This window comes from Bombus flavifrons, chromosome 16, assembly GCF_040668555.2.
Source record: "Bombus flavifrons isolate JBK064 chromosome 16, iyBomFlav1_principal, whole genome shotgun sequence".
Taxonomy (NCBI): domain Eukaryota; kingdom Metazoa; phylum Arthropoda; class Insecta; order Hymenoptera; family Apidae; genus Bombus; species Bombus flavifrons.
In genome coordinates this window covers 10,226,737-10,250,742 of record NC_138457.1, presented here as the reverse complement: position 1 = coordinate 10,250,742, position 24,006 = coordinate 10,226,737, and the positions used below count along the sequence as shown (strand labels likewise).

Here is a 24,006-nt window from a genome sequence, read left to right as displayed (position 1 = left end):
TTTTACGCTTTATAGGGGCCGTAAGCTTCAGATTTAACACGTAAATGCATGATTCTTGTAGGAAGAACGATCGAAGAAGATATTGCGTTGCGAATAGTTGGCGGTTCGCGACCTTAAAATCGATTGCACGATATAACGGGTTCGGCGAATACATGACGAGTAATTTGCGATGCGTTTGGTTTGAACGTTTGAGTAGCTTATCGTATCTCGGCCGCGACTGATCGTGCGCGAGTCTAGAGTCTGAAACCCGTATCCTTCGTCCCCTTCCACGAGGGTAGGATGCATCGGATTCTGTTTCTGATAGATGGCCGAGTGCCGACCGACCAGCAACCGGCTAATTATTAGCTCTTGGACAGTGGCATCGTCCGTGAAAACATCGGCTTCAGGATATTGGAGCGGATCACGCGTCACGGAACCCAAGATAACGATACCTATCGCTCGCGCAGTGCCGGGACTAAGACTAGTTTACGATGCTATTGAGATTTATTGCTATCGAGGTGCAGGAAGAAACTCTGTATTATCCCCGGTTAACCTTAAAGCCAGAAGTTCTTGCAGCTATAAACGACACTAAATGAAAGCGAATGATAACGATACGCGAATAAAATAAAACAGTCGAAAATAGCTGCGAAGCGTCGTAAACTCGGTTTAAGCCATCTATGCGTAAAACCTTAACAAAAACAGTAATGACGCGATGAGAAAAGGAAAAGAAATCTGCAATTTTTAATCGTGCAATTAGTTGCACGCACGTACCAAAAAGCGGTGTCGCCAATTCGCTTCAAGGATCCATTTCCACGTGCCATTGAAGGGAAATCGTTATTCCGGTCAGGAATGTAATTAAAAAAACGCGGCTTAGATCGAAAACGAAGCAGCAACGGGCATTGTGAGCTTTCCGAAACGACCGTAGAAAGCGGTAGATGGCCGTAGGTGGTGTACGGCGTGTACATAGCCGGAATGGTGGTAATGGGGACCGTAGTCAAGCTGGCCAACTGAAATCCAGCGCCTAGGCCGAAACAAAGCGGAAAGCTTGTCCGTGCAAACAGCGAGCGGGCAGCCATTGCTCCGCGAAACTTTAACAATGGTTATTGTCTCGACACGGGTCTGTAACGGGCCTAATAAAATGCGCGGAAGCCGCCGGTGGAAAAAAAGCGGCGGCAGCGGAAAAATCGGCTGGAGCGAAGTAGCTGGATGAAGTAAAAGTCCGAGGCGAGAGAGGAGAGACGACCCGTGCCTCTCTCGTTACCGTTTCCAACACGCTTTCTCGTGTTTTATACCGTGGAAGTTCCCCCTTGTTTGCTGCCGTTGCTGCTGCTGCCATTCCCCCCGATTTTCGCGTGTTTTCCCTCGTGTTTCTCTTTTTTCCGGTTCTGTTTGGTTTTTGCAGAGTGCCTCGCGATCGGGCTAATGACTCGAGTCAGTGTTTTAGAGGAGTTGCCAGGCATTTGATCGCTTTGGTAGTTTTCCCGAAGGCTTTTCGGTTTTTGGGGCAAGCTTTGGGCCAAATAGGAATTTATTTCTTATCCGTTGGATATAAAAATAAACGCTCGACATTGTACATTTCACACACTTTTCCGTATTACTTATATTCCGCGCATCTGTCTATTTTGAAATTTCCCAAATTGGTAGATGCGTAGTCCAACTATGAAATAAATTCAATCGTGTTCAGTTCCTTTTTGTAGCCACTGTACAGTGTACACGCTTACCGTTACACAATTTCGAAACTGGTGAAACTCGCCCCTAATAGCATTAGACAGCGTCGCTGAGGGCGGCGTGGAACGATATTGGTCGCCAGTAGCACGGTTCGGTTCTAATTTAGTTGATTCGCACGGTGCAGCGGCAAAACGGATGGAAAAGGAGGGTGGTCGCAACAAAGAGCTGATTCGAGATAACCGTGGTCGGGACGCGATGCGCCCTCGTTGGAGATCGAGAGCCCGTTTGCCTGGAAGTTAGCGTGCATTTTGCAAGATCTTCGGCCGAGTATTCGGCGCGCGTTCGTTGCGGGAGCGTGTGCATATTTCAATGGAACGAACGTTTCGTCGTGGAACGGCCCACCCCCGCTTTCCGTGGCTCGAACTCGAGGCATTTCGATGCCAGCCTTTGATTCGCTGCCTCGCATCGCGACGTCGCCGATGATCGAGCTTCCTGTGCTCGCGACAACCGCCGTTGTTTGATTTAGTTTGAAGTATGCGGTTGTGCGCGTCGTTTGACGTCGTGGAAATTCTTTTTGGTGGCCTTTGACTGGTTTGCCGTGTGACGGTAATCAGCGTTGTTCGATATAGTTTGAGATACGGGCTTCTTCGTATCGGATAGTGCTTATAGAAAATGTTTGCGTAACTTCTACTTCATTTTTTGCGGCAAATAGTAACTATTTACGAGGATCGTACGATGAACGTTCTCTGCAGAAACGACGACGTTTGCTCTGGTTTAACGCGATTTATAGAAACGTAATTATGCGAAAGTACCATAGGTAAAAATTAGCTGCCTTCTTGTAGTTGATGTTACCGATTGAAAAGCTATGATGGATGTATGATAATATCTTGCGTTCGTGCGTTGTTCGATCAAGTTTGGAGCATAGAACTGTTTGCATCGTTTGATGCATCGTAGCGCGTAATTATCTACGGCAGTTAATGTACCATTCGCTACGATATAACAGCAGTCAATAACTCTTTATACTCATCATCGATGATCGATACAGTTCGACGGAGGTCTTTATAGTAATCACTAGTGGTGTGATACTGAATTATGACTAGAAACAAATGACTGTGATCAAGAGTGATTAATAGCAGGTAATGAGAGGTAATAGGTGAGCGATGAATTACAGTCACGAACGATCGATGTTGAACAATAAGAAGGCAGATCGTTTATTCGTAATTAACAACGACGGTGTTTCGACGATTTATAAAATCAGTGGTAATTGTAAATTTGGAAATTATTGGAAATTGAAAAAATGCTACGAAAGAAAGTTATCGGGAAAATGAAATATCGGACTTGTCTAGATTTCAGACGACGTCAATTTTTAGACTTTGTCAAACTTGAAAATTCTCTGATCCAGAAATTCGATACTCTTGAAAGCGAATCAACCACCTCCCAAAATATCCAACTTCAAACCTTACCTATTCAACCACGATTCCCCGAAGATACAAACTTCTTGTCCACCGGTTTCACGTCTCCATTCACCTTCCCATCTTCTTCTCTGTTAAAAGCTCGACTCGCCGAAGCCAAACATACCCAAATCATCTCAAACTTCTTCCGCCGTGTCAAATATTTCATAATACTGAATGTGCAAAATATAGCACTACTCGATATCGTAATATTCGATAAATCAACAAGTTTTTCCTCAGAGTCCACTTCTTTATACTTGGACACCAAGATACGCGTTTGTAAAATAATCGGAAATTTAACGCTGAAATAATTTATGAGATTAATTTATGACGAGGTTTGCACTCGCATCGTCGTATCATCAAAGCGATGATCATCCTATTTTCAAAGCTAGCATTTTTCTGTAGTTGTTGGAAGGTCTGGTTGGACGTCTTGCGATTTACCTTTTCCACGAAATTAACTTCCGCCGCTTCGAACAGCTTCGAAACGATGTTTCGGGCAACGACGACGACGACGACGACGACCTTGTCTGTAATTAAACTAATGGAAACCCAGCCGGCGCTTTTGTGCGAGCTGAGGGATGGTGTACAGAAGGGAGTACAAGCCGGAGGGGGTGAAAACGGGCAAACATCGGGACGCCAATCCATTGAAATTCGCGGGGCGACTGGGTCAGTTGAAAGCCGCGAAATTCCCCCAACGCGTACGCCCTGAAAAATCATAAAATTCCCTGGCAACCTTCTCTCCGTGCATTTTTAGTTTCTGCGTGTTGGTTTTTGTTTGACGTCTGAATTAACGAGCTGTAAATTCGTTTCGAATTTTGTCTTATGGTTGGGATGACTGCTACCTTATTTATTTTATTTGATTTTTGATTTTCATCGTTTTTATCGCTTCAAAAGAGTATTATTATAGACAATATTACGAAATATCGTAGTGTGTTAATTACGAACGAATTATACGAATTTCAATCTGTCGAGGAAAGCGATAAATATAAATAAAAGCAATATTTTTCCTTCGTTTCGACCACCGCGTATTTGTAGAAAGCCATTGATTTCCGGTGTCAGATTTTTTACCAAGCTCCTGGGCGAAAAAAAGAGAAACGGTTGAAGTATCCACTTCTCGAAACGCATCGGTGGTTACAACTCTCGACTAAAACAAGACACCACTCTGCAACCTTTTCCATAAAAGTCCAAAAAATCTTGGGTTTTTTTTAGGTTTTTCTCGTGCAATTTTTATGCCGTTTTCATAGTCTTTGCGGGTGTAGGAAGTGCAGAAGAATTGCAATTCTTCATTAATATTAAAAATAAATATAAATAACCAGAAAAAAATTAGTATTCAAAAGAACTTAAAAATCCAGCATAGAAGCAATATCCGAAATTTTAAATAATTTGATGTTCTTTATTTTTCTCAACAAGAATTACTACGCTGTAGTTCTTCGTTACTTTTTATAGGCTGTAGGTCGGTAGGTGTTACGTATACGGTTTAAGACAATCGACTGTATTTAAAAAATACAATGTATGAGTTGGAGAAGTAAGCAAAACATATATATTGTATAAATTACGCTAGACCAAGCTGTATCAAAACTGAATTTTTGAGTCACCGTATCGAATCACTAGACTGGATAATTATTTGCAGAGAGACGGGGATGGTATCCTTCAGGCTCGTTACGGCGAATGTTCGGAAACGTCTCGATCGAAAGTTTTTCACGGGTAAGGCTGCGCGCAGGTGGGAAATAATGGATTCAGTTGCTCGGGAGAGAGTGATTAATGGCTCCGCCGGAGCGTTTAAGATATAATTAATTAGTGGGTTAAGTAAGTTGCTGGACTTTAAACAGTTTTCAAGTTTTATTAGATCCACCAACCAGCATTTAGTTTAATGTATTCGTATTGACCGAAAGTTGTTTCGCGCAACGATTTATAATATTTTAAAGGATTCTTTTCCCCCTTTGCTTTCGATCAGTCATTTACTAATGCCTCTTTAATCGCAAACGTGCTAAATATTTGTAGCTCCAGTGTAGAATATTCGATATATCTCGACATCTTCGAAAGTACCCGATACGATACCTTATCTCAAGATGAGACTTTGAAATTTGAAGAATATTGAAATTTGCATTGAATTTAACGAATATCCAAGTTCGAATATGTTAACAATTTTCAGTTACTATCTGTTCATTCTTCGACGGGTATCACTCCGACATTTTCACGCAATCTTTTTTACTGCTTCATATATATAGTAGCAATATATAGACTGTGGATTTTTATACAATTACGAGAAATTCGAAGGCGCGAATATCTATTCTCAATTAATTTGATTACCTCGAATAACTTTTAAAGTATACGTTGTGAGAACAAATTTATTACGTTGTATGCATCTTTTTTATAAGTGGACACGTTCCGGAGATTTCAGCATCAACTTCGTTTGTTTTCGTATTGACATACGTAAACGTGGCAAACGTATTGACATTTATCATTGCCGATTCTAACAGTTAAGGAATAATTTTGCTTAGTTTCTTGAAAATTGACTTCACGTAACGCCAAGTTGAAGATTCAACATCATCGTAGATATCCGTAATTTTCTCGTACAACGCATACGTTAGGAGTTATTCGAGCTGATCGAGTCAACTGAAACACCTTATATAGAATATTCAAATGGTACAGTGTCTGCTGCGATGTATTTAACGAGTAGAACGATTCTCCGAATTCTATTAATAAAGTCCAATGTTTTAATCGTTCGTGTGTATTTACAATAATGTAAAATCCGCTGTAGACAAAGGAGAGAAATTATATACGGAAGAAGTAGCAGAGAGGACCACGTATATTCGATGAACGATAATAAGAAGGTTGGAGGTCGAGAGTGTGCGTCGTTCGATAGACATTACCGGGTACGATCTTGGAAAATGGGGAAATCGCGGTGCCCCGCCGCTGGTAAATGGAAAACGGATCCCTCGTACGATTTTAGTGCGCCACGTGCTTCGTACACATCCCCCTTCGATTGCATCGTCGCGTTTTCCTCTTTCTCCAAACGGTGGTAAAGAGTCGAACCGTAACGAAAACCTCTGGAATCCGCCTTCCTGATAATATCGACATCTACCGAAGTCTAGGGGATTCTGGACATCTTCCGGCTTAGACTGCAAATTTCTTTCGATCAGTCGGCGCGAATATCAACAGTTAGTTGATATTCTTTGCGTCTTTTGTATTGGTTTTTGAGCATAGGTACAACAATTTATAGGCTTTTACGATGAGCCTCGAGGAATCTCTTTATTATCCATATTAACAATTATCCTAATGCACTGATAATAATGCAACTAAGGTAGAAACGAGAGAGAGAGAGAGAAAGTGCTTAAAGCGCGTTGATTATGAAATTCATATTAAACTCCGGATTGAGCCGCGGGAATCGAATTTTTCCACGGGAGAATCAGGCTCGCGTGACGGGATAGGGGTGTGATGCACGCTTTAAAATTCGTCTATCACGGTGTCTACGACGGGAGAGCAACATCGCCCCGGGACGTCTTTCCGCGGTGGAAAAACACGGGGCAAACCGAATTAACGCTGCCGCGCTCAGCAAACTTTGTTCGCCATGTTGCCCGTCAACCGCGCCGAAAATTTGATCAGCCTGGCGGCCGCGCGCGCTCCGGCGTCCAGCCTTTCTCCGACGAGGCCACGCTTTCGCTCGTGACACCCGAAGCTCCGCTTCTAATACACTTTCCTATCCAGGCGACCGTTTTAATCGCCATTTTTTAGATTTTGGCGATAGTCGAACGAGACAATCGTCGAACAAAAAGTCGAAGCGTTTTTAGGTGGTGTTGATCGGGATTTGCTTTGATAACGGACTATCGTTGACGATATTTTTGCGGGCGAATGTTTTTGGTGTTCTTTCAATGGCGAAACAGGAAACAGGACGTTCCATTAATGGTGGATACATTGAAAATTCGGCCAATCGGACAATAAGGGGTTAAACAGTTGTTAAACTGCTCATTTTGTCTCCGGTTGGACGCGAGAGGAGCGAAATCGCGTGCGCAGGCTTTCGACGAGAGCAGGGCACGAGTGTGTCGACAAGCGTGTGTGACGGGGTGGTTGGAGGGTGTGAGGTATCGCTCAATCGCATCCTTAATTAGCGTACTCAATTAAGCACAAGCGCGACAGACTGCGCAACGAACGCGACAGTTTTTCCGTTTAGACTGTGTCAGAGAATCGAATTACCGACAATTATACAGCTGCTCTGTCCGAATTGTTCGCCGTCGTCCGATGAAATTAGAAAGAGAGGAAAGGTGCATAGAAAGAGAAAGTAACGGAGAAAGGTACCTATGCTTTGAACTAATCCCTTTTCACAAGTTTCAAAAAATGCATGCCATGCACGACTGTTTTATGAATTATCAAAATTGATAAATCCCTACATCGTACAATTTAAATTTACTAATTTCTCGATTTAATAAAATTATTATTCGGTAAATTATTGTGCAAGATTATTCGAATAAAACTTACCTTGAACAAGTCCTAAATCAAAATATTATTTAAAGAAGAAACAGAAATTGTAAATATACTCTGTATAATTTAAGCAGATTTAAAGCGTTTGATTAATGTATCAAGCTTGTACTTGCCTCTTTACACTCTATTTTTCATGTATCTTCTTTTCGTTAATTTCTCAATATTTTGTCAAACTTTTTCTACGAACGATATCGTCTATGAATATTTCTTTGAACATCCATCTGCATTCATAAAGAATTGAGAAGAGTAGCGCAGAAATTAATGATATATACGTTAAACGAACAAGCGAATATTCGTGGAAGTATTCGTTCGTAAAAATTTGAAAGGAATATGAGAAAAATTAATTCGATAAAGATAAATGAAAAATGGAGCGATGATACTGGGCACATTCTGGTCGAATCGATTTTCGAAAATGAAATCTGGAAGCAAGATACAATGAGCCTGTCCGTCGCACACTTTAATCCGCCATTGTAATACGAAATTCACAAGAAACGACAAAGGACCTTTCTTCCTGGTCTATAAATTTAATCGGCTTCCGGTTTATCGGCTCCAGCCTTCGATCACGAAAGAAATCTCTCCCCCTCGATTTCTTCCTTCATCTACCGTAGAAAAAGGAACTTTGCTCTCGACAGTCACAAATATAGTTCTTCTTGCCTTCTCACGGTGGTTAACTTTGTAATTAAATTTCTAGTTTAAGGAGAAATTAGAGCATAAAGGAAAAAGTTAAATATTCTCGTACGTTGTAGTACGAATAAAAATTCGATATTTTGCTATCGAGAAATACGCAGGCGTTGTAATATTATCTAAACCACAAAATACAAAAAAGTCGATATTTTCCCATCGGAAGTAACCAAACGCGGAAAACGTCGCCGAATTACGGGAAACGTATCAATTTCGATTACCCGAAGCAACTAGGGACATTCAACCCCCTAATCGATTCTTCTTCCTCGTTTCCAGCGAGTCTCCAGCAGGTTACCATTCGATTTCGCGTTCCTTAACCCCGCGAAAATTAAGCAAACTGCCGCGTTTCCCCTGCTCCATTAATCTCGGCCCACGGTTTATTTGGTCACTCGGTTCTCCGGTTGTTCCTCCGACGTTTTACTTTAATCCGATGTTCAACGTTGCTCCTCGTCTATTTCGAAATTCTCGATCTTCGCCGAAAGAGATAGCACGCACCTGCTCGACTTTAAATTGTGTTTTTAAATCGCTGATTTAAGAACCTCTTAATTTCCATTTGCATTTTGTTTGTGAAATTCTATTACTTGAAGAATTTTAGTGGTTTGGTAGAGCTTTTTAGTTCAGAAGTTGGGTTGTCGAGGAAGGCTATTTGTATTTTAATTTGGAGCACGAAGAATATGTCTTTAGCGAGATAAAAAAAGATGGAATTTTTTACTGCTTTTCTTTGGAAATAAGTAATTTTTTACCGATATCACCTACTTATCGTACTCGACATTGCAAATGTACTACTTGTCGTATACTTAATAATCCTTTTACAACATATATGGTATATATTACATATGCAAAATAGATCACGCGCAATTGTTTCGGGTTGTAATATCGTCGTTACCAGTGTAGATAGAGAAAAATGTCAGAAGAAGAAGCACTACGTTCGTAGGATCGTGTTTCTTTTCTTTTTACCAATGCAATGCAGTGCAATGGTGTATATTCGATCAACAATCGCACGATTTTTTCAATTAGAGACGCATATTGTTTTTTTACCTAGATAGATCGTTCTCGTCGTTCCACGTAGAAAAGCATTGGAGTGAAACGGTAAAAAATTATTATTAGTCATTCATTTCCAGTGATCCGTCATCTTGGACTCTATTATGACTCTGGCCAGTATGACCTAACCTTCTCTATTCGCTTCGAAGGTGTCCGAAACACATCCTCGAGAGCCTTAGAATTCGTTGTACGCTGTTCCTCTGATTTCACCCAGCCTTCGACGATTAGATTATTATACTGGTCGTTAGTCAGGCTGCACTTGGAATACGCATCATTCATCTGGTCCCCTTACCTTATGAAACACGCGATGCTTCTCGAGATAATTCGACGTTCAGTTTCTGCACGCAGTCGTCCACACTGCCCTGTGAGCGGAACGTACCACTCTTATTGACCGATAACGTCGTTAGTCGATGCAAGGTCTCTGGTGGAGCGTAGATTGATCGGTGATTCGTGTTTGCTGCATAAAAGGTTCGTATATTCTTGCATCGATCAATTTTAATGCGCCACTTAGACCTTTCAGGGAACCGTTAGTATTTCAATGTCACGCTCACAAGTCTGCATATCTCCATCTGGATATCCTAAATCTCTGACATTTCCTGTCGAGGTAAGTTTTCGGACCGCGTAGATCTCTTCTCCACCAGCGACGTATCGTTCGAGTGAGTGGTCTACGAGGCGTTATCTTCGTTCTAAATTTACCGCGTAGCTATTCTTTTTCATCTATATTTTGCGACACTTTTATTTTTCTTAGCGTCCGTATCCGGTGGCTACCTGTCGTTGTAAATGCGTGTATTCGTAACAAGTAGATGAATAAATCGTATCCTATGTAACTACGCGAAGCGAAAACCTCGAGAAAATCGGCAATGTATATCCGGTACAAAACCGTGCAAACAGGTTCTTTTTTGTCGACGAAATTCTACTTGCCAGAAATCTATTTGCCCGTCGTCTACAAATCACCAGTTCCCGATCCTCTCGCTAATCCCTCGGACTAGCGGAAAGGTCGTGGAAGAAAGGGATTTCCGTTTCGATACCGGTTCACCGTGAATTTTCCTTCTTGTTATGGATCCTCCGTTGTGCTGTAACTCTTCTTTCGTAGATTGCACTCTCAGCTTTTGTCCCTGCTTCCCTCCACTTTTCTAGCTTCCTTCGGGTTAGGCAGTTCTTGACAAGTGGTTGCAAGGAAATTGAACGCGTCGAATCTTCTATCATATTTCGCTTTAAACAAAATACCTGACGTGGATGTCAAAGCGTCAGTGTCAGAGTTCGAAGAGTATCGAATGTATTCGAGGAACTTAAGAAGGAAGCAAGAAATTAAGAACTCGAAGAATATAAGAAATTCTGTAATATCTATAGAAAGAAAAAAAATATTCCAAGAATATTCTCCGATCTAGAAAAGTTTCAAGCATGTTCTCCGATATGGAAACATCAAAATTTCAAGAGTGTTCTATATAACATACAAAAGAAGGAATAGAATATTCTGAGGAGAGAAGGCAATCGGCCGTGGCCGAAAAATCCTCGATATTCAGCCTCCGGTGGCCGCAGACGACGTCCAAGTGGCGATCGGTCTACAGAGAATTGGCTGGAACGAGAGGGATCGTCCTGATCGACCGTCGAACTCTGGAATACGCCCGAGCATTCGGGTTCCTTGGGGACACGCGGACCCGGTGACGAGCTTTAAATAAATAAAGAGCTCTAGAAGGGGGAAAGACGCGGTGGCAGGACGAATGGTGGTAGATCTAGGGGACCGGCATCCAGGGAGCCATGCATCAAGTCCTATTACCCTTCGCAGCCTAACTGCCTAGATGTAACCAAAATTCGGGGAAATGAGTTAGCCTTCTCGATTAGTAAATATCTCATTGGATCTTTGTGAAATCAACCAGCTGGAATGATAAACGATGCGAGTAACGTAATAGTTAATATGGAAAAGTTCTTTCTTTTTTTTTTTTTCTTTTACTTGAGAAATATCCTTACGAACATATTACGAGCATTGTACGTAACCATTTTGACCAATCGTTATTAGTAGAATTTATATTTTTATAAATCTAATGAAACGAATAGAATATATGTAAAAGTAAGAAGAAGCGAATTTCCCACGATTTTCCCAGTTGAACAGACAATTAATTGCCGGAATATAGGAGATGAAAAGTGTGAAAATTTTAATAGTTTGATAAGTTAAGTTAATAGTTTAAGAAATTGTTGCCAGGGGCTTCGCCGACTGCCGCGAAAGACGAATTTGAATTTAGATCTTCGTATGTCAAAAGGTATTCGAATTTTCATAATACTTTCGTCTAATATTCCTAACGTAAAAGGGTATAAAGTAAATTTTCAAAACTAAAGCGATGTTCATAGCTTTAATAATAATCATTTTATCATAGTGGGAAGCCATCACCGCATTTTCATACTTTTCGACGAGGTTGAAACCGGATGAGCATCAATCGCGGAATATTACTGCACATACGAAAGTGGTGGCCCAACTGTTGGCTGTTACAGTCACTTTATGACAGTTGTATGGCTCGTTGGATATGGCCAATATCGTGGGATTCGGAAATCCAATCCTGACGTGTGTAATTATCCATCGCCGTTTCCAAGGATCGATATCAAGAAAAATAAGTCGCCGTAATAAGAATTTTCTGAAATGCATCATCCACCATATCGGTTCGAACACGAAAAAGAATTTTTGAACCGACGCGCTAACGAATTTTCACACGTTTCACCAGAAAATTTGTAATGATCGATGTCTCGTCGCAAAGTGTCGCTCGACACGAGATTCCTCGTTATTTCATCTAACGAATATTATAATGATTACTACATTTTCGACATTTTGAATGCCTTTGCATATTGTATTATATTATATAGAACCCCGCTCTCTGTTAATCGTCATAGAAATCTACGGTCTATCGATTATCATAGAAATCCAAGAAATGTAAATGGAGGTAGGGATACGCGAGGCGTAATCTCATCCAAAACACAAACCTGACTCTGTGATATATTAATGTATAACAGAGATATCGTATATATAGGTACGTCGCAGTCCTGGGTGAATTAGGAACTTGTCAATTTAAACGGCACGCAGCAGGCGAATAATGTTAGAATGGATAAATTTCATTCGAAACGCTGTTTCTCTTGCTGTTCCGAATTAGTTTCAGCGATACGTATTAAAACGCTATTGTTAATGGCATTTTCTAGTCTTCCCTTTTCATTCATTTTCAGTTTTTAACGAAGAATTACCACCTAGTTAAATTTCAAACTAACGTTTGATCGATGTGGTGAAATTCAACTATTTAACCGAAACTATAACACGTTGTACTAATTATAAAATACTACTCTTATGTTAATTGTGTAGTAATTATAACTTTGTTAACACTTGCCTCGCCAATCTGCGTATTGGACGAGTAAAACGTGATATTTTGATTTCAAATATTTTCATGCACTTTTATAAACTTGAAGCAATTTTCAGCACTACTCGCGCGTTTTGTCAACTTTTCGAGCGATCGGTGTTCGAGTAATCCTCTCTCTTGTATCTTTTTTTCCGTAATTTAACGTTTCATTTCCCCGTATATACTTGTATGTACCTAATAGTCACGAAATTTGATGAAATTTCGAAATGGTTCGTATACCTAACACACGTGACGTATTCGGGAAAAGTGTCCACGAGTGTGCAAATACTTTCGTCATCGTTATGAAGCGCTGTCGTCCACCAACAAGACGAATAAACGACGTGGAAAGAAAGTAAGATCTAAACCCTCCCTCCTTGATCATCCATCATCGTAAACCGAGTCTCGTTTTTATCGCGTTTCCGCGAAACTTTCTCGCTGGTTGCGGTTCCCCTGATCTTTCATCCGGAATTCGAGTTTGCCGCGCGTCGCGTGACCACGCTGCCGGCGATAAAAATCGCGTTAGATCGTATGCGAACGAAGGGCGACAGCTTCGTTGCGTGAGACCGGTCGATGGATGTTTTCTCTTCCTCTTTTCACTTTTACGGACCGTGAAAATCTCGCGTCGCATGCGTCGCTGTAATTTGCGTAAAGATCGTGAAACGCTATCGTAGATGAACGTTAAGGCGAATATAAGACTCTTGCATCCGATTAAATCCGAAAACTTTCTTAGCGTGAAATTGCGCTATTCGAAGAAATATGTGTTCGTAACTAGATTTTATTTTTTCTACGAGCTTGTACAGTATGTTATCGACGACGATTAACCCTGGCCCAGTGCTAAACTGTAATAAATTGTGATTTTCTCAGGAAGAATCTAGTTTCTGATTTTTCATTTGCCCAAGTACGTGTTTTTTCTCCAACTGGTATTCGATTCTTTTAACAATTCAATTTGTTATATCGTCTTAAACCAGCGATTTCGGTACTCTGGCAATTATTTAGACGTAGCTTCTTCGTTTCATAAAATAATCGTTTACTTAGCTAAACATTCAAAAAAATCAAGTTACCGTGCTGCGTCAAGGTTTGATATTCTCATGTAGAGAAAATACCTTTACAGTGTCTTGTAATTTCATACGCGTATATTATAAAACGATGCCTTACTGGAATAGAATCTTAGGTGACTGAAAGTAATCTTTCTTTGCTCTTTTTAAAAAGCAAAGAAAATTTTTTTTTCTTTTCCTCGACCACTGTCACGGCACACCGCTATAATCTATCTGGAAGCTAACAATAGAGTATCAAATACTGAGAACATTAAGAAAGACGATAGCCAATCTCTGTTTCGATCGATTTTGCCGATGGTTGGTTCCGGGGGACGCCAGTCACCGGCTTGGAATTGTGTAACAGCGATTTGTCCACGTTTAGCGGCGTCGTTATCGTGGCATCGGTCGTGCATAATTCTGTTTGAACGAATCATTATTGCGGTCATCCGTACATACGTGCCGGTAAATCCATTTACGGTCGCAGCTGTCGATTGTTCCACGTGTTAAATTACGAAGGATGATTGATGTCGTTTCATGGACCAAACGGTGCTTTAAAGGCGCGTCGAAACAAACATCGATAAAAATGGCAGATCATTCGTTCGAATATTTCGTTTAACGTCCAAGTGTCTAAGAGGTTTGATCCTCTTCCAAATTGGTCGGCGAAGAAGTTCAGAAATGTTCCAAAGTATCTAAAAACTGTGATTCGTAGGAAATAATTGTATATACGTAATTTAGGTTAATAATACGTAATTTAGAGTTTGTTAAGTAATCTGTTAGGTCAAACTTGAAGTTGTTAGGTGTGTAGTCGAATCTTGAATTCTCTACGGTGGAAAGTTCCACCGAAAGATCGGAGAAATCTCGCAGAATAAATTCAAGCAATTGGAAAAGTACGTTGGAGTGACCAAGCAATCCTTGTAAATAACGTAAATTAGAGAATTTCTTACGATTAGAACTATCGTTGGCAAAGTCGAAAAATTGTGCAGAGTGAAGTCACAAAATTGAAAAACGAATCGCATTAACTACAGCTACGTCCATCTTCCACGGTCGAAAGTCTCGCTAGAAGAGTATAAAAATCCCCTAGAATAAAATTATAAAGTATCAAAAATGGTATTTTCTCCCTTTGTCTCTCTTTCTCTGCGGACCTAATCCTCGAAAGTCGTTTCTAATCCTCGAAATCAAGCTATATCGACGCAACGCGAGTAAACGAATTTCTCACGACGAACAATTTTCCCAGAAGACGCTGGAAATCCCGGAGAAACGTGACCCAGCCCGAAAGTCTCCCGTTCCAAAGACGAATCTATCACGGGAGTGAAAATCCTGTGGGCTGTGCGCCGCGAACGGCGCGATTACACAAATTATAGCGAAGGGCGGGGTCGTCTCGCCGCGGAGTAAGTTAAATAGGATTCCTAGGGACATTTCGATCTGCCGATTTCGCGGATCCTCTTTAGCTAGCAGTCTCCACCGAGCTAATCCCCGACGTATGTCGCGATTTCGCGATCTGCATACTGCTTAGCCCCGCCCGGAGTAATTTCCCAGGGACTTAGGCTCGGTTCTCAACGGCTGACGCCGCGCACGAAACGGTTTGCCCAACGTATTAAGTCGTTGCCGCGCGCCGGGATTAACGATCGACTCGCGATTTCGTTTGCACTTAACCCGTGTGTGAGCTGGAATTAGATCCGGATTTGGTGCCTTTCAGAAATCTCACTGTCGAAAGGAAAATATCGCGAAATTACATACGAAGTAGATGGCAAAGTGTGAAATTTTCCAAAAATCGTACCAGGACTAGGCTTATCATCTATCTATATGTCGCGTGTGAAAAAAGAAAGAGGCTGCGATACTTTAAGGGCTTATGATACTCGGCGAGTGGAGCAAGAAATATGCAATCAACATAGGCCCTGCGATCAATCCTGTCGACGTAAAATCGATCGTTATCATTTACGAACATTCGATGTCGCGAGTGAGTTTCTTCTTTGAACGTAAACAAAGAGATTGATTCGGTAGTGCGTCAGCTCAAGATTAAGGAAATTGTTAATTGTCTTGTGAAAATTGCACCATTCGAAGAAATATAATAAATTGTGATTTTCCTAGGAAGAACCTAATTTCTGATTTTCAATTTACCGAAGTACATGTTTTCCCTCCACCTGGTATTCGATTCTTTAATAATTTAATTTGTTATATCGTCTTAACCAGCGACTTCGGTAATCTGGTAAATATTTGGACAGAAATATTTCATAAAATAACCATTTACGTAGCTAAACTGCAGGTGGTTAATTTCCTCGTTAAATCTTCGCCAAAACGAAGGGAAACATTTAAAAAAAATCAAGCTACCGTGCTGCACCAAGGTTTGATATTCTCATGTGGAGAAATACTTCTACAGTGTCCTGTAATTTTATACACGTATATACCCAAATATGCGCTAATGACGTAGGAAGACTTGGTAAAGTTTTTTTGATAAGCTTCCCCTGTACAGACCTGAATACGTGATATACGAGCTAAAGGATTTAATTTTATGGCTTGAAATGTCTGTTTTTTTCTGATGGAAACACCGAATTACCGTATATGAATGCAGCAATTTTTCAGTACTTTTAATTATTTCTCCTGGTTGTTGGATGAATTTTTGTGAAATGTTAGATCTTGTCGTATTATATTTTGCACCACGTATTCGTATAAGGATTGACAATCTTTTGTAACGTATTACGTTCTTATATTATTACCGACCACTGGTCTGCGGATTTTTATGCAAATTCATATTTTCGTGAATACGATGGAAGGAGTAGGACCTAGGCAGAAATTCAATTTACTTATTAAACGTTATAAAGAGCATACTTTGAATATTTTATACGTTTTTGCGTATGTCATGCGCATTCTATGCGTCTTTATATATTTAAACTTCTCACGATTGCATAAAAATCCACAGTCTACCGATCGTATTATACGTATATTATAATATTTTTTAAAAAAATTAGTCAGTTCGCTTGACGGCTGTATTCACGCTGTATGTTCTTGCGATTGCACGCAGCTTTCGTCGAGGTGTCTTACTAAATTAAGAAAGTATATTAATTTCTGTTGCAGGTAAGATATCTGGCTTCTTTGGCTCCGTTTCCTTTGGCACGCGAGCAGCTCGGTAAGTTAATTAAATTTTTCTTTTACTACATCCCACCGCCGTAATTAAAAAAAAAAAGATCAAAGAAAATTTATCTGCTTGTTGCATAGCCCGTATTACTACGAAAGCTTCGTTACGTGTCTCTTTCAATTAATATTTTCAAAACACCTTTCGCTGTACAAAACCCGAGATGTAATTAGGTAAATCTTTGAGCGAAACGGTTACAAATAACGTTTCCTTAGAGTACCGATTCAGGGACTTTACTTAGACTTTATACTTTGAGAAATTGAAGACAGATCTCTCTGTATTTTTGTACCAATTTTGAAGATTTTGTTGAATATGCTTGAGAAAATCGGGAAAATTTACAAAACTTAGAGGCGAAATTAAGATATTAATTTAGTATTAATTTAACGAAAAGATCTGGAGATTTTATTTGAAAGATCTAAGAAACGAATTGTTTCTTCTGAGTTATAGTTACCGAAGTTGCTGATTCTTCTGATGGGAAGATGAATTTTGTAGGGTGTGTTTTGTAGTGTGAAACTCGTAAATAATCTCTTAATGATAGCGATATCGTGGGAGATCTCACGAATATTGTAAACAGTGATTCTGTAGTGACTAGGGAATAGGCATCGGAAGCAGCTTGCCCCAAAGTAAAAGAAACCCGATTTCTTCAAAGTCAAGGACGTACACAAAAAAAAGAAAAAAAAAAAATAGAAAATAGAAAAAAAGAAAAATAACAGCATTGAAAACGCGAACAGCACCGGTGCCTCGTTAATTAAAGATGGCCGTGATCTGGAAGAGCCGCGACGCCTTGTAATTATTTCATTTGCCACTTCTCGATTTGACAGTAATTAACGAAGCCACTTGGTCGAACGAGTATTAGCGCGTCAGACGTGAAGTCAGCTCCGTTCTTCCTCTTGTTTAACCTTCGTCTCACCTTATGGAACCGCGGTCGCGTTTAATTAACGATACCCTCCTCTACCATCGCCCCACACCCTGGTCTACGGAAATATTCGTGTCTGAGGGATTAGCAGACTCCTCGGTGTTAGTCTTGAAATTTTTGTCTAGAGAGATTAGCAGGATATTTAAATTTCGTTCTTTTCTTCTTTCGCTTGTCGATACGTTAATTCTTAATACAAGTACAGATAATAACATCGTGTCAACGATATAAAACGAATTACTAATGTAACGTAAACAAGACTTTCAAATGTTTCTCAAGATTGCCACTTTCATCGGGAAATGTTCTCGTACGCGCTTTTCCCAATTCGGAGAAGCGAGAATCTTTCTCTTGCACGAAACCGCGGCTTCGTTCCCTCATTTATTCGTTCAGTGCGGATAATCAGGTTACCACTTTCGAGGGAGCCGATTGCTCGAGCATTCTCGAGTCCGTCGAGGGTGAATCGGTTCGTTGCGCAGTCGATCCTGATCGACGCCGCTCGTTTCTGAACAATCAGAGCTCCGAAGAACCCATCGATGGTGCTCGTGGTCGCCACCAATTTCCCGTCGTTTTTTCCCTCGAGGACCACTGTCTGATCACGCCTTCGAATTTCGATTCCCTCCCATTTTCTTCCGCTTTTCATCCCTTACTTGCCTCAATGATCGTAATCTTCGCCGTTGGCAAACAATTCGAGCAACGTGTTTTATTTGTTCGAGAGCGAATTTTACGAACCTTGTTGTCTGATTTTTCCAATTTTCTATTTCTCTCTCTTTTCTCTTTATCTCTTTCCCCCTCCCATTTTTCTCTCTTTTTTAAAATTTCTGAACGTTTTCTTTAAGAAGGGCGTATTTTTGTTCTTCACAAGCTGGTTGATTGGGGTTTTTGTTTGCGATCGTGAATTCTTGGTTCCTCTACTATCATTGAAAGAGGGAAACGCGTTGAGATAAAAATTAGAGAAAAATCTAGGGAGATTAAGAAAGATTGAAGGAACAGGATAGCAAGTTAAAGAACGAGTCTAACTCGAAGAAACGATAACGCGAGCGGAAGAGAAAATTGAATTTACAAATTTCGAAAGAAATATCGAAGAAATACCGATGAGACTATTCGTTTCTAACGATACTGCCAACTATTAAGAACTCGACTCGATAACGTCAATTTTAATCGTATCCATTAAGACAAGTTTCCTGGTTTCTTCGTATATTTTTTCTGCAAGTCCTCGATTTAAAGATTCATCGTTTGCTTCGTTTTCTCATTTGCCAGTCCAACTGACAATTTCGTAAATTCCAGTTCTATTTTATCCCGTTTAAGGAATGTATCTTAGAAACGAATTGTGCGCAAAACCTAGAAGTTACACACGATTCATTCGTGGTTCTCGTTTCACCGAAACGCTAGGAAATCAAGCTCGGCGGGCCACTCGAAACTTGAGCAATCTGTACTGCGTAAACAAAATTTTTCAACGTCGCTCAAGACGCAAACCTCACTGAGAGTCGAAGAAACTTATTACTCGATCAAATGGAATCCATTAAGCATATGAAACATAGACCGCCGTAACCATTCGATACATCGATATTCCCTCCTCTACTCCATAAATCATCCTAATACGAGTCCTAATTCTACCAAGCCCATTAATGTAAAACCACTGTAACACATCACAACCGTGCAACAATGCGGAAAATCACACGTTCCCTCCACCTGTCTACCACTATTCACCATTCAGCCTCTCCCCACCTATCACGAAAACGCCGCACAACCAGTAGAGAAAACCCTATAAAAGCGAAAGATCAGTCACCAAAGCAGCCACGTTGCCCCGCGAAGAAGGAATCGGTCTAACCTGGCCAGCGAGAATCTACTTACTCGCAGAGTGCCTGCGAGCACGGAGTCGGTCGATCAGGAGCGAGAAGGGGAGAGAGATAGACACGCGACTCGAAGAAAAAGAGACGAAAGCGGGCGAAACAGGGTTAGTAAAGACCCACACCGTTGCTCTCTCGGCCGAGCTCGATCGTCGCTCGGTGGTAGGGATGAGTGTTAATGGTGGGGGAAGCGTATGTGCGATCGTGTAGGCGGCGTAGAGGCACGGAGAGGCACGAATGCGCGCTGGCGCGCACACTCGAGTCGTTTCGTGCAAGTTCGCCTGCGCTCGACCGTCGCTCGCTCGCTATTGGCGACGCCAGGCGCGTCGGGGCGCTCGGAGCGGGGGACAGCGTTTGAAAGCCGCGTATACGCGGCGACACGACCCGGCCGCGGCGACGGTGGCGGTGGAGGCCTACGCGGGCGCCGCGAGAGAGACGCTGCTCTCAGTTGTGTCAAGCTAGGCGATCGAGTAGGACGCTCTTTAATCGTTCCCGCCTCCGAGTTACTCTCTCACGTACACACACACCGCCTCACACACACACTCCCACACACACTTCTCTCCTTCTCTCTTTCTCTGGAACACCCCGTGCAGGTCGGTCCGAACCGCGGCAACGAACCAACTCTTCGAAAGCCAACGCGACATCACACAGTAACACACGTGCACACAGACAGACACACACGCGCGCCCGACCGATATCCGTCATATCTAACTCCGTGCTGCTTCTCTCTACCCCGTATATCTCCAGCAGAGTTAGTTCCACTACGATACGTCTCTTAAGTTCGTCCTCTCTACGATTCGACACGTCGCATCGTCGTACGTTCCTGTCTCTCTCGAAATCGGTGTCCACCTGGTCCTCCACCGATCGGCCGTCGTTGTCCGGTGTATTATATCCTCTGCCTCCCTCTTTCTCACTGTTTACGCCCGCCCGTGTCGCTGGCCACGCGCGCGTGCCAGCCGGCCGAGAGATCTCACGCGGACCAGCCCTAAACGCTCAGTGTGAAAACGGTCGACACGTGATACGCCGTGTGCACGAGAGTCCCATAGAGGCTACTTTGGTCTCCCTCCCTTCAGTGTGTCGAGAAACGAGTTTGAGCAACGACAGCAACGTAGAGAGAGAGAGAGAGAGAGAGAAAGAGAAAGAGAGTGTGAGAGAGAGAGAGAGAGAGAAAGAGCAAAACCAGCTGTCACAGAGTGGCACATGCATGCACCGGCTCTTTGATCACAGTCTCACTGCCCTCTCCCACTGTCCGACCGTGTGTGTGTGTCTGTGTGTGTCGAACGGGAGTCCCCGTGCTACGAGCATCGGCCAGCGAAGGAACCGGTCGGAGCGAAAGAAGGGGAGAAAGAGATAAGGCTTCCTCGTATTTGCCGGCCGTGTGTACGAGTTTCAAGGTCGCACACGTTCAATCGCGGGAGACCTCCCTCGTCGGTGTGCTACCAAGTCGAACGAAGATAGAAAGAGAAAGGGAGAAGGAGCCGGTGAATCTGGAGCAGGAGGATCATTTAAAGCGGAGCGGCGAGAAGAGGCCGGCGAAGCTTGGCAAGAGGTGGGGGCTCGCGGGTAGAATCGCGAGGCCGGGATAGAGAATTATATTTTTATTTGCCGCGGCTGGCCGCGATTCGTCGGTACTAGAGAGCGCTGTTGTTAGTCGTTCGGGCGTTAGACGTGGCTTACGCGTCTATAAAGAGAGACTACCTTATAATAAAAAGAAAAAAAGAATAAAACGTGCTGTATAGCTAGAAACCGCGAGGGAGATTCGGATAAATATAATAAGTATAGTCCCTCTTAGAAGTAAACACGAATCTGTGTTTGTCCCTATGTATAAGTAAAAATTAGGCTATTTAAGTAACGTAACGTATATAAAGAGATGGTCGCGCGTGAATAATGAGCGACCGATCGCACTAAAGAGAATCGCGTCAAGACAATCAAGCACAGTAGCAGGTTGGACATAACCGAGAGGAATTCTAACGACGTTTTCAAAAGGGACAGGTGGGAAGGAACGGCAACCACGTGCGGTTCCTCCTCCTCCTCGTCCGCATGCGAGTCTAGCCGGTTGAAAGAGAGTAAACGAGTATTCGTGTCTTCATGTGATCTCCAGCCTCTGTACTACTTCCGTACACGCTCTACGTACATATATTATTCTACATAGATATTTATGTATATATACTTCTACATATATATATATACACATACGAAATATATATATATATATATTATATATATTTACACTTATATATACATACGTTTATATGTATACACCCTTCGCACATATCCGATCGTTGGGCCGCGCCAGCTGATCCGCACCGGAAGTAGAGCAAGGCCCGACCGTGTTTCTTCCCTGTCTGCCCCGATTTCAAGGGGCATCCTCTCGTCAATCTTCGTGACAATCATTTTTTCAGCTAGCTCTCTTAGCTAAAGTGTCTGTTTTTAAGGAAAGAAAAGAAGGAACAATCACGAATCCACGTATGTACCTACGACGTTTCAATTAACGTGCGAGCGAGCCGTGCGAGAGTCCCTCTACCCCCAACAGCCGTCAAAAAAAAGAAAGAAAAGAAAGGTACGCTCTGCCCTCTGCATGTATATGCGCGTATGCATGCGTCTGAATCGCGTGGCCGTGTCACTTCACCTGTTTTTATCTTTGCTCGGTGCACAGACCCACTTGCCCTAGCTCTAACTCGCTCACACACTTTGACAATCATCGTATATCTAACAGAGCGGTCGCTCGTCTAGACTAAACCGCACACTATCGCTCTAGGCTTAAATCAACGTCTTCTGAGTCTCTCTGTATGCGTGTCACCGGTCGTATGTGTGTCTAGTACAGTAAGGACCGCGTTTAATCCGATGTACGCGCGTGTTAGCTCTTAAGGTGTACCAGTTAGGCTCTCTGACGTCTCACGTCCGGACGACTATACCTAAATTGAATTAAACGAAATTCGAATCGGGGCAAGATCTCTGTAAGAAGATTTCAAGGAACTTGGCTGGCCTCGCGGTTCGATCTCCGCGCCGAGTTCGAGCTCGAACTCGCGGGAGGAGTCGAAAATTGGTTTGAAGAGGGATCGAGCGGCAATCGGCCAAACTGTGGTGGCCGTCGTGCGAGTTGGGCCGAACGAGCAAGACGGAAGCTCGGTATCATCAGCCGTCGTTGGAACGCGGCTGGGCCGGTGAGGAACAACGAGGCAGGTTTTTCTGGAGATTGCACTCGTTGGGCGGCCGAGGCTTGTTCATACCCTCGGCGACGGGGAACGGGAAGTGTTGGCTAGCGGAGACGATAGGCGCCGACGAGGCACGTTCCTCCATCACCACGTATTTTCATTCGTACCCGTTTGTCCCGGGTGGTGCGGTGTCCCTGCCTCCGCCCCTGCTGAACAGCATCAACAACGCGGCGGCAGCAGCGATCACCCCCGGCCTGGTAGGACACCTCTTCGCCGGCCAGCAAGCCTGCAACATTGGCTGCAGCTGCACCTGCACGAATATCGCCAATTGCAATCCGCACCACCAACAACACCATCACCATCAGCATCAGCATCAGCAGCAGCACCACCACCATCATCAGCAACAACAACAGCATCATCATCGTCCCATCGCTGCCACTACGGTCCTCCTGCAACCGGTTGAACACATCAAAGACACCATGGTGAGTGGAAGATTTGTTTCTTTCGTGGCGCATTTTCGGCCGATGTAACGCGAAAAGAGAATTTTCGATGTCGACGAGGTTCGCGGGTTTCCGTCGTGTTGTTAGTACGATCCGCTCTATGTCGGCGTTTCGCGAACATTCCGTGTCTCTTCTTCGAGACAGACCCGAACAAGAAGGCGCAGTTTATAAAACAGGATTGCAAGCAACACCGATATAATATGTTCGGTTTGATCGGTGGTAGTTAACCAAATTAAGTTAAGTAATCTGTTGACCGTGCTAATCACGCAGTTATAATTTTACTTGGATCGTAAGACATTTAAATGTCTTAAACATGTGTTCATCAGAGTGTACGTTTCACGAATATTTTGTATTATAAGCGTTACAGGAAATTAGGACTTTCCACGCGCGATAAAGACGTAAAAATTCGGAGCCAGCGTAACCATAAACGATTCATAGTCCTCGATATTTGCAAATTAGAAACCTATCTAGGGATCTCGCCAGAGAATCGACCGAGTCAGAGTTTCATTTCGAAGTCGGAAGTTCGCAACAGTGGGTCAGTCCCACGACGCGTCCTTCAGGTTAAAGGGCTCTCGTTAATATCGTTGTCCGTCGCATAAATTAGCCACAGATCCCCTGGTTGTCCATTTGTTCGCCGCTCCGAACCACTAAGCAGCTTTTACGACGCGATTGTCCCCCGACGCTCGCCAAGCGGGTTTAATACTCTATTCGACGATTGCTTATGTTCGACTAATAAGCCGGGTCAATATGCGGA

At 42.6% G+C, this 24,006-nt stretch overlaps 1 protein-coding gene and 1 long non-coding RNA gene across 19 annotated transcripts in view; one reads left to right on the top strand and one right to left on the bottom strand.

Moving 5' to 3' along the window:
• heph (polypyrimidine tract-binding protein 1 heph) overlaps positions 1-24,006 on the top strand; it is a 415,917-nt gene that overhangs the window by 175,295 nt on the left and 216,616 nt on the right. For 7 of the 18 annotated variants that reach the window (XM_069130475.1, XM_069130471.1, XM_069130469.1 and 4 more), the window contains exon 2: positions 16,780-16,831. The exons of 5 other annotated variants lie outside the window; for them this stretch is intronic. Coding sequence is in view for 6 of the 13 variants with exons in the window: in XM_069130461.1 (XP_068986562.1) it covers positions 23,232-23,234 (3 nt within the window). In the remaining 7 variants the exon portion in view is untranslated. Of the gene's footprint in view, positions 1-16,779; positions 16,832-21,883; positions 23,235-24,006 lie in introns of those variants that run through there. 6 more of the 18 variants (XM_069130461.1, XM_069130459.1, XM_069130460.1 and 3 more) reach the window with 6 other exon arrangements.
• Positions 9,113-10,651, bottom strand: LOC138188173 (uncharacterized). The gene is made up of 3 exons (XR_011175389.1): positions 10,217-10,651; positions 9,851-10,063; positions 9,113-9,661 (listed from the first exon to the last, which is right to left on the bottom strand). It is a non-coding gene; the product is annotated as an uncharacterized LOC138188173 (long non-coding RNA).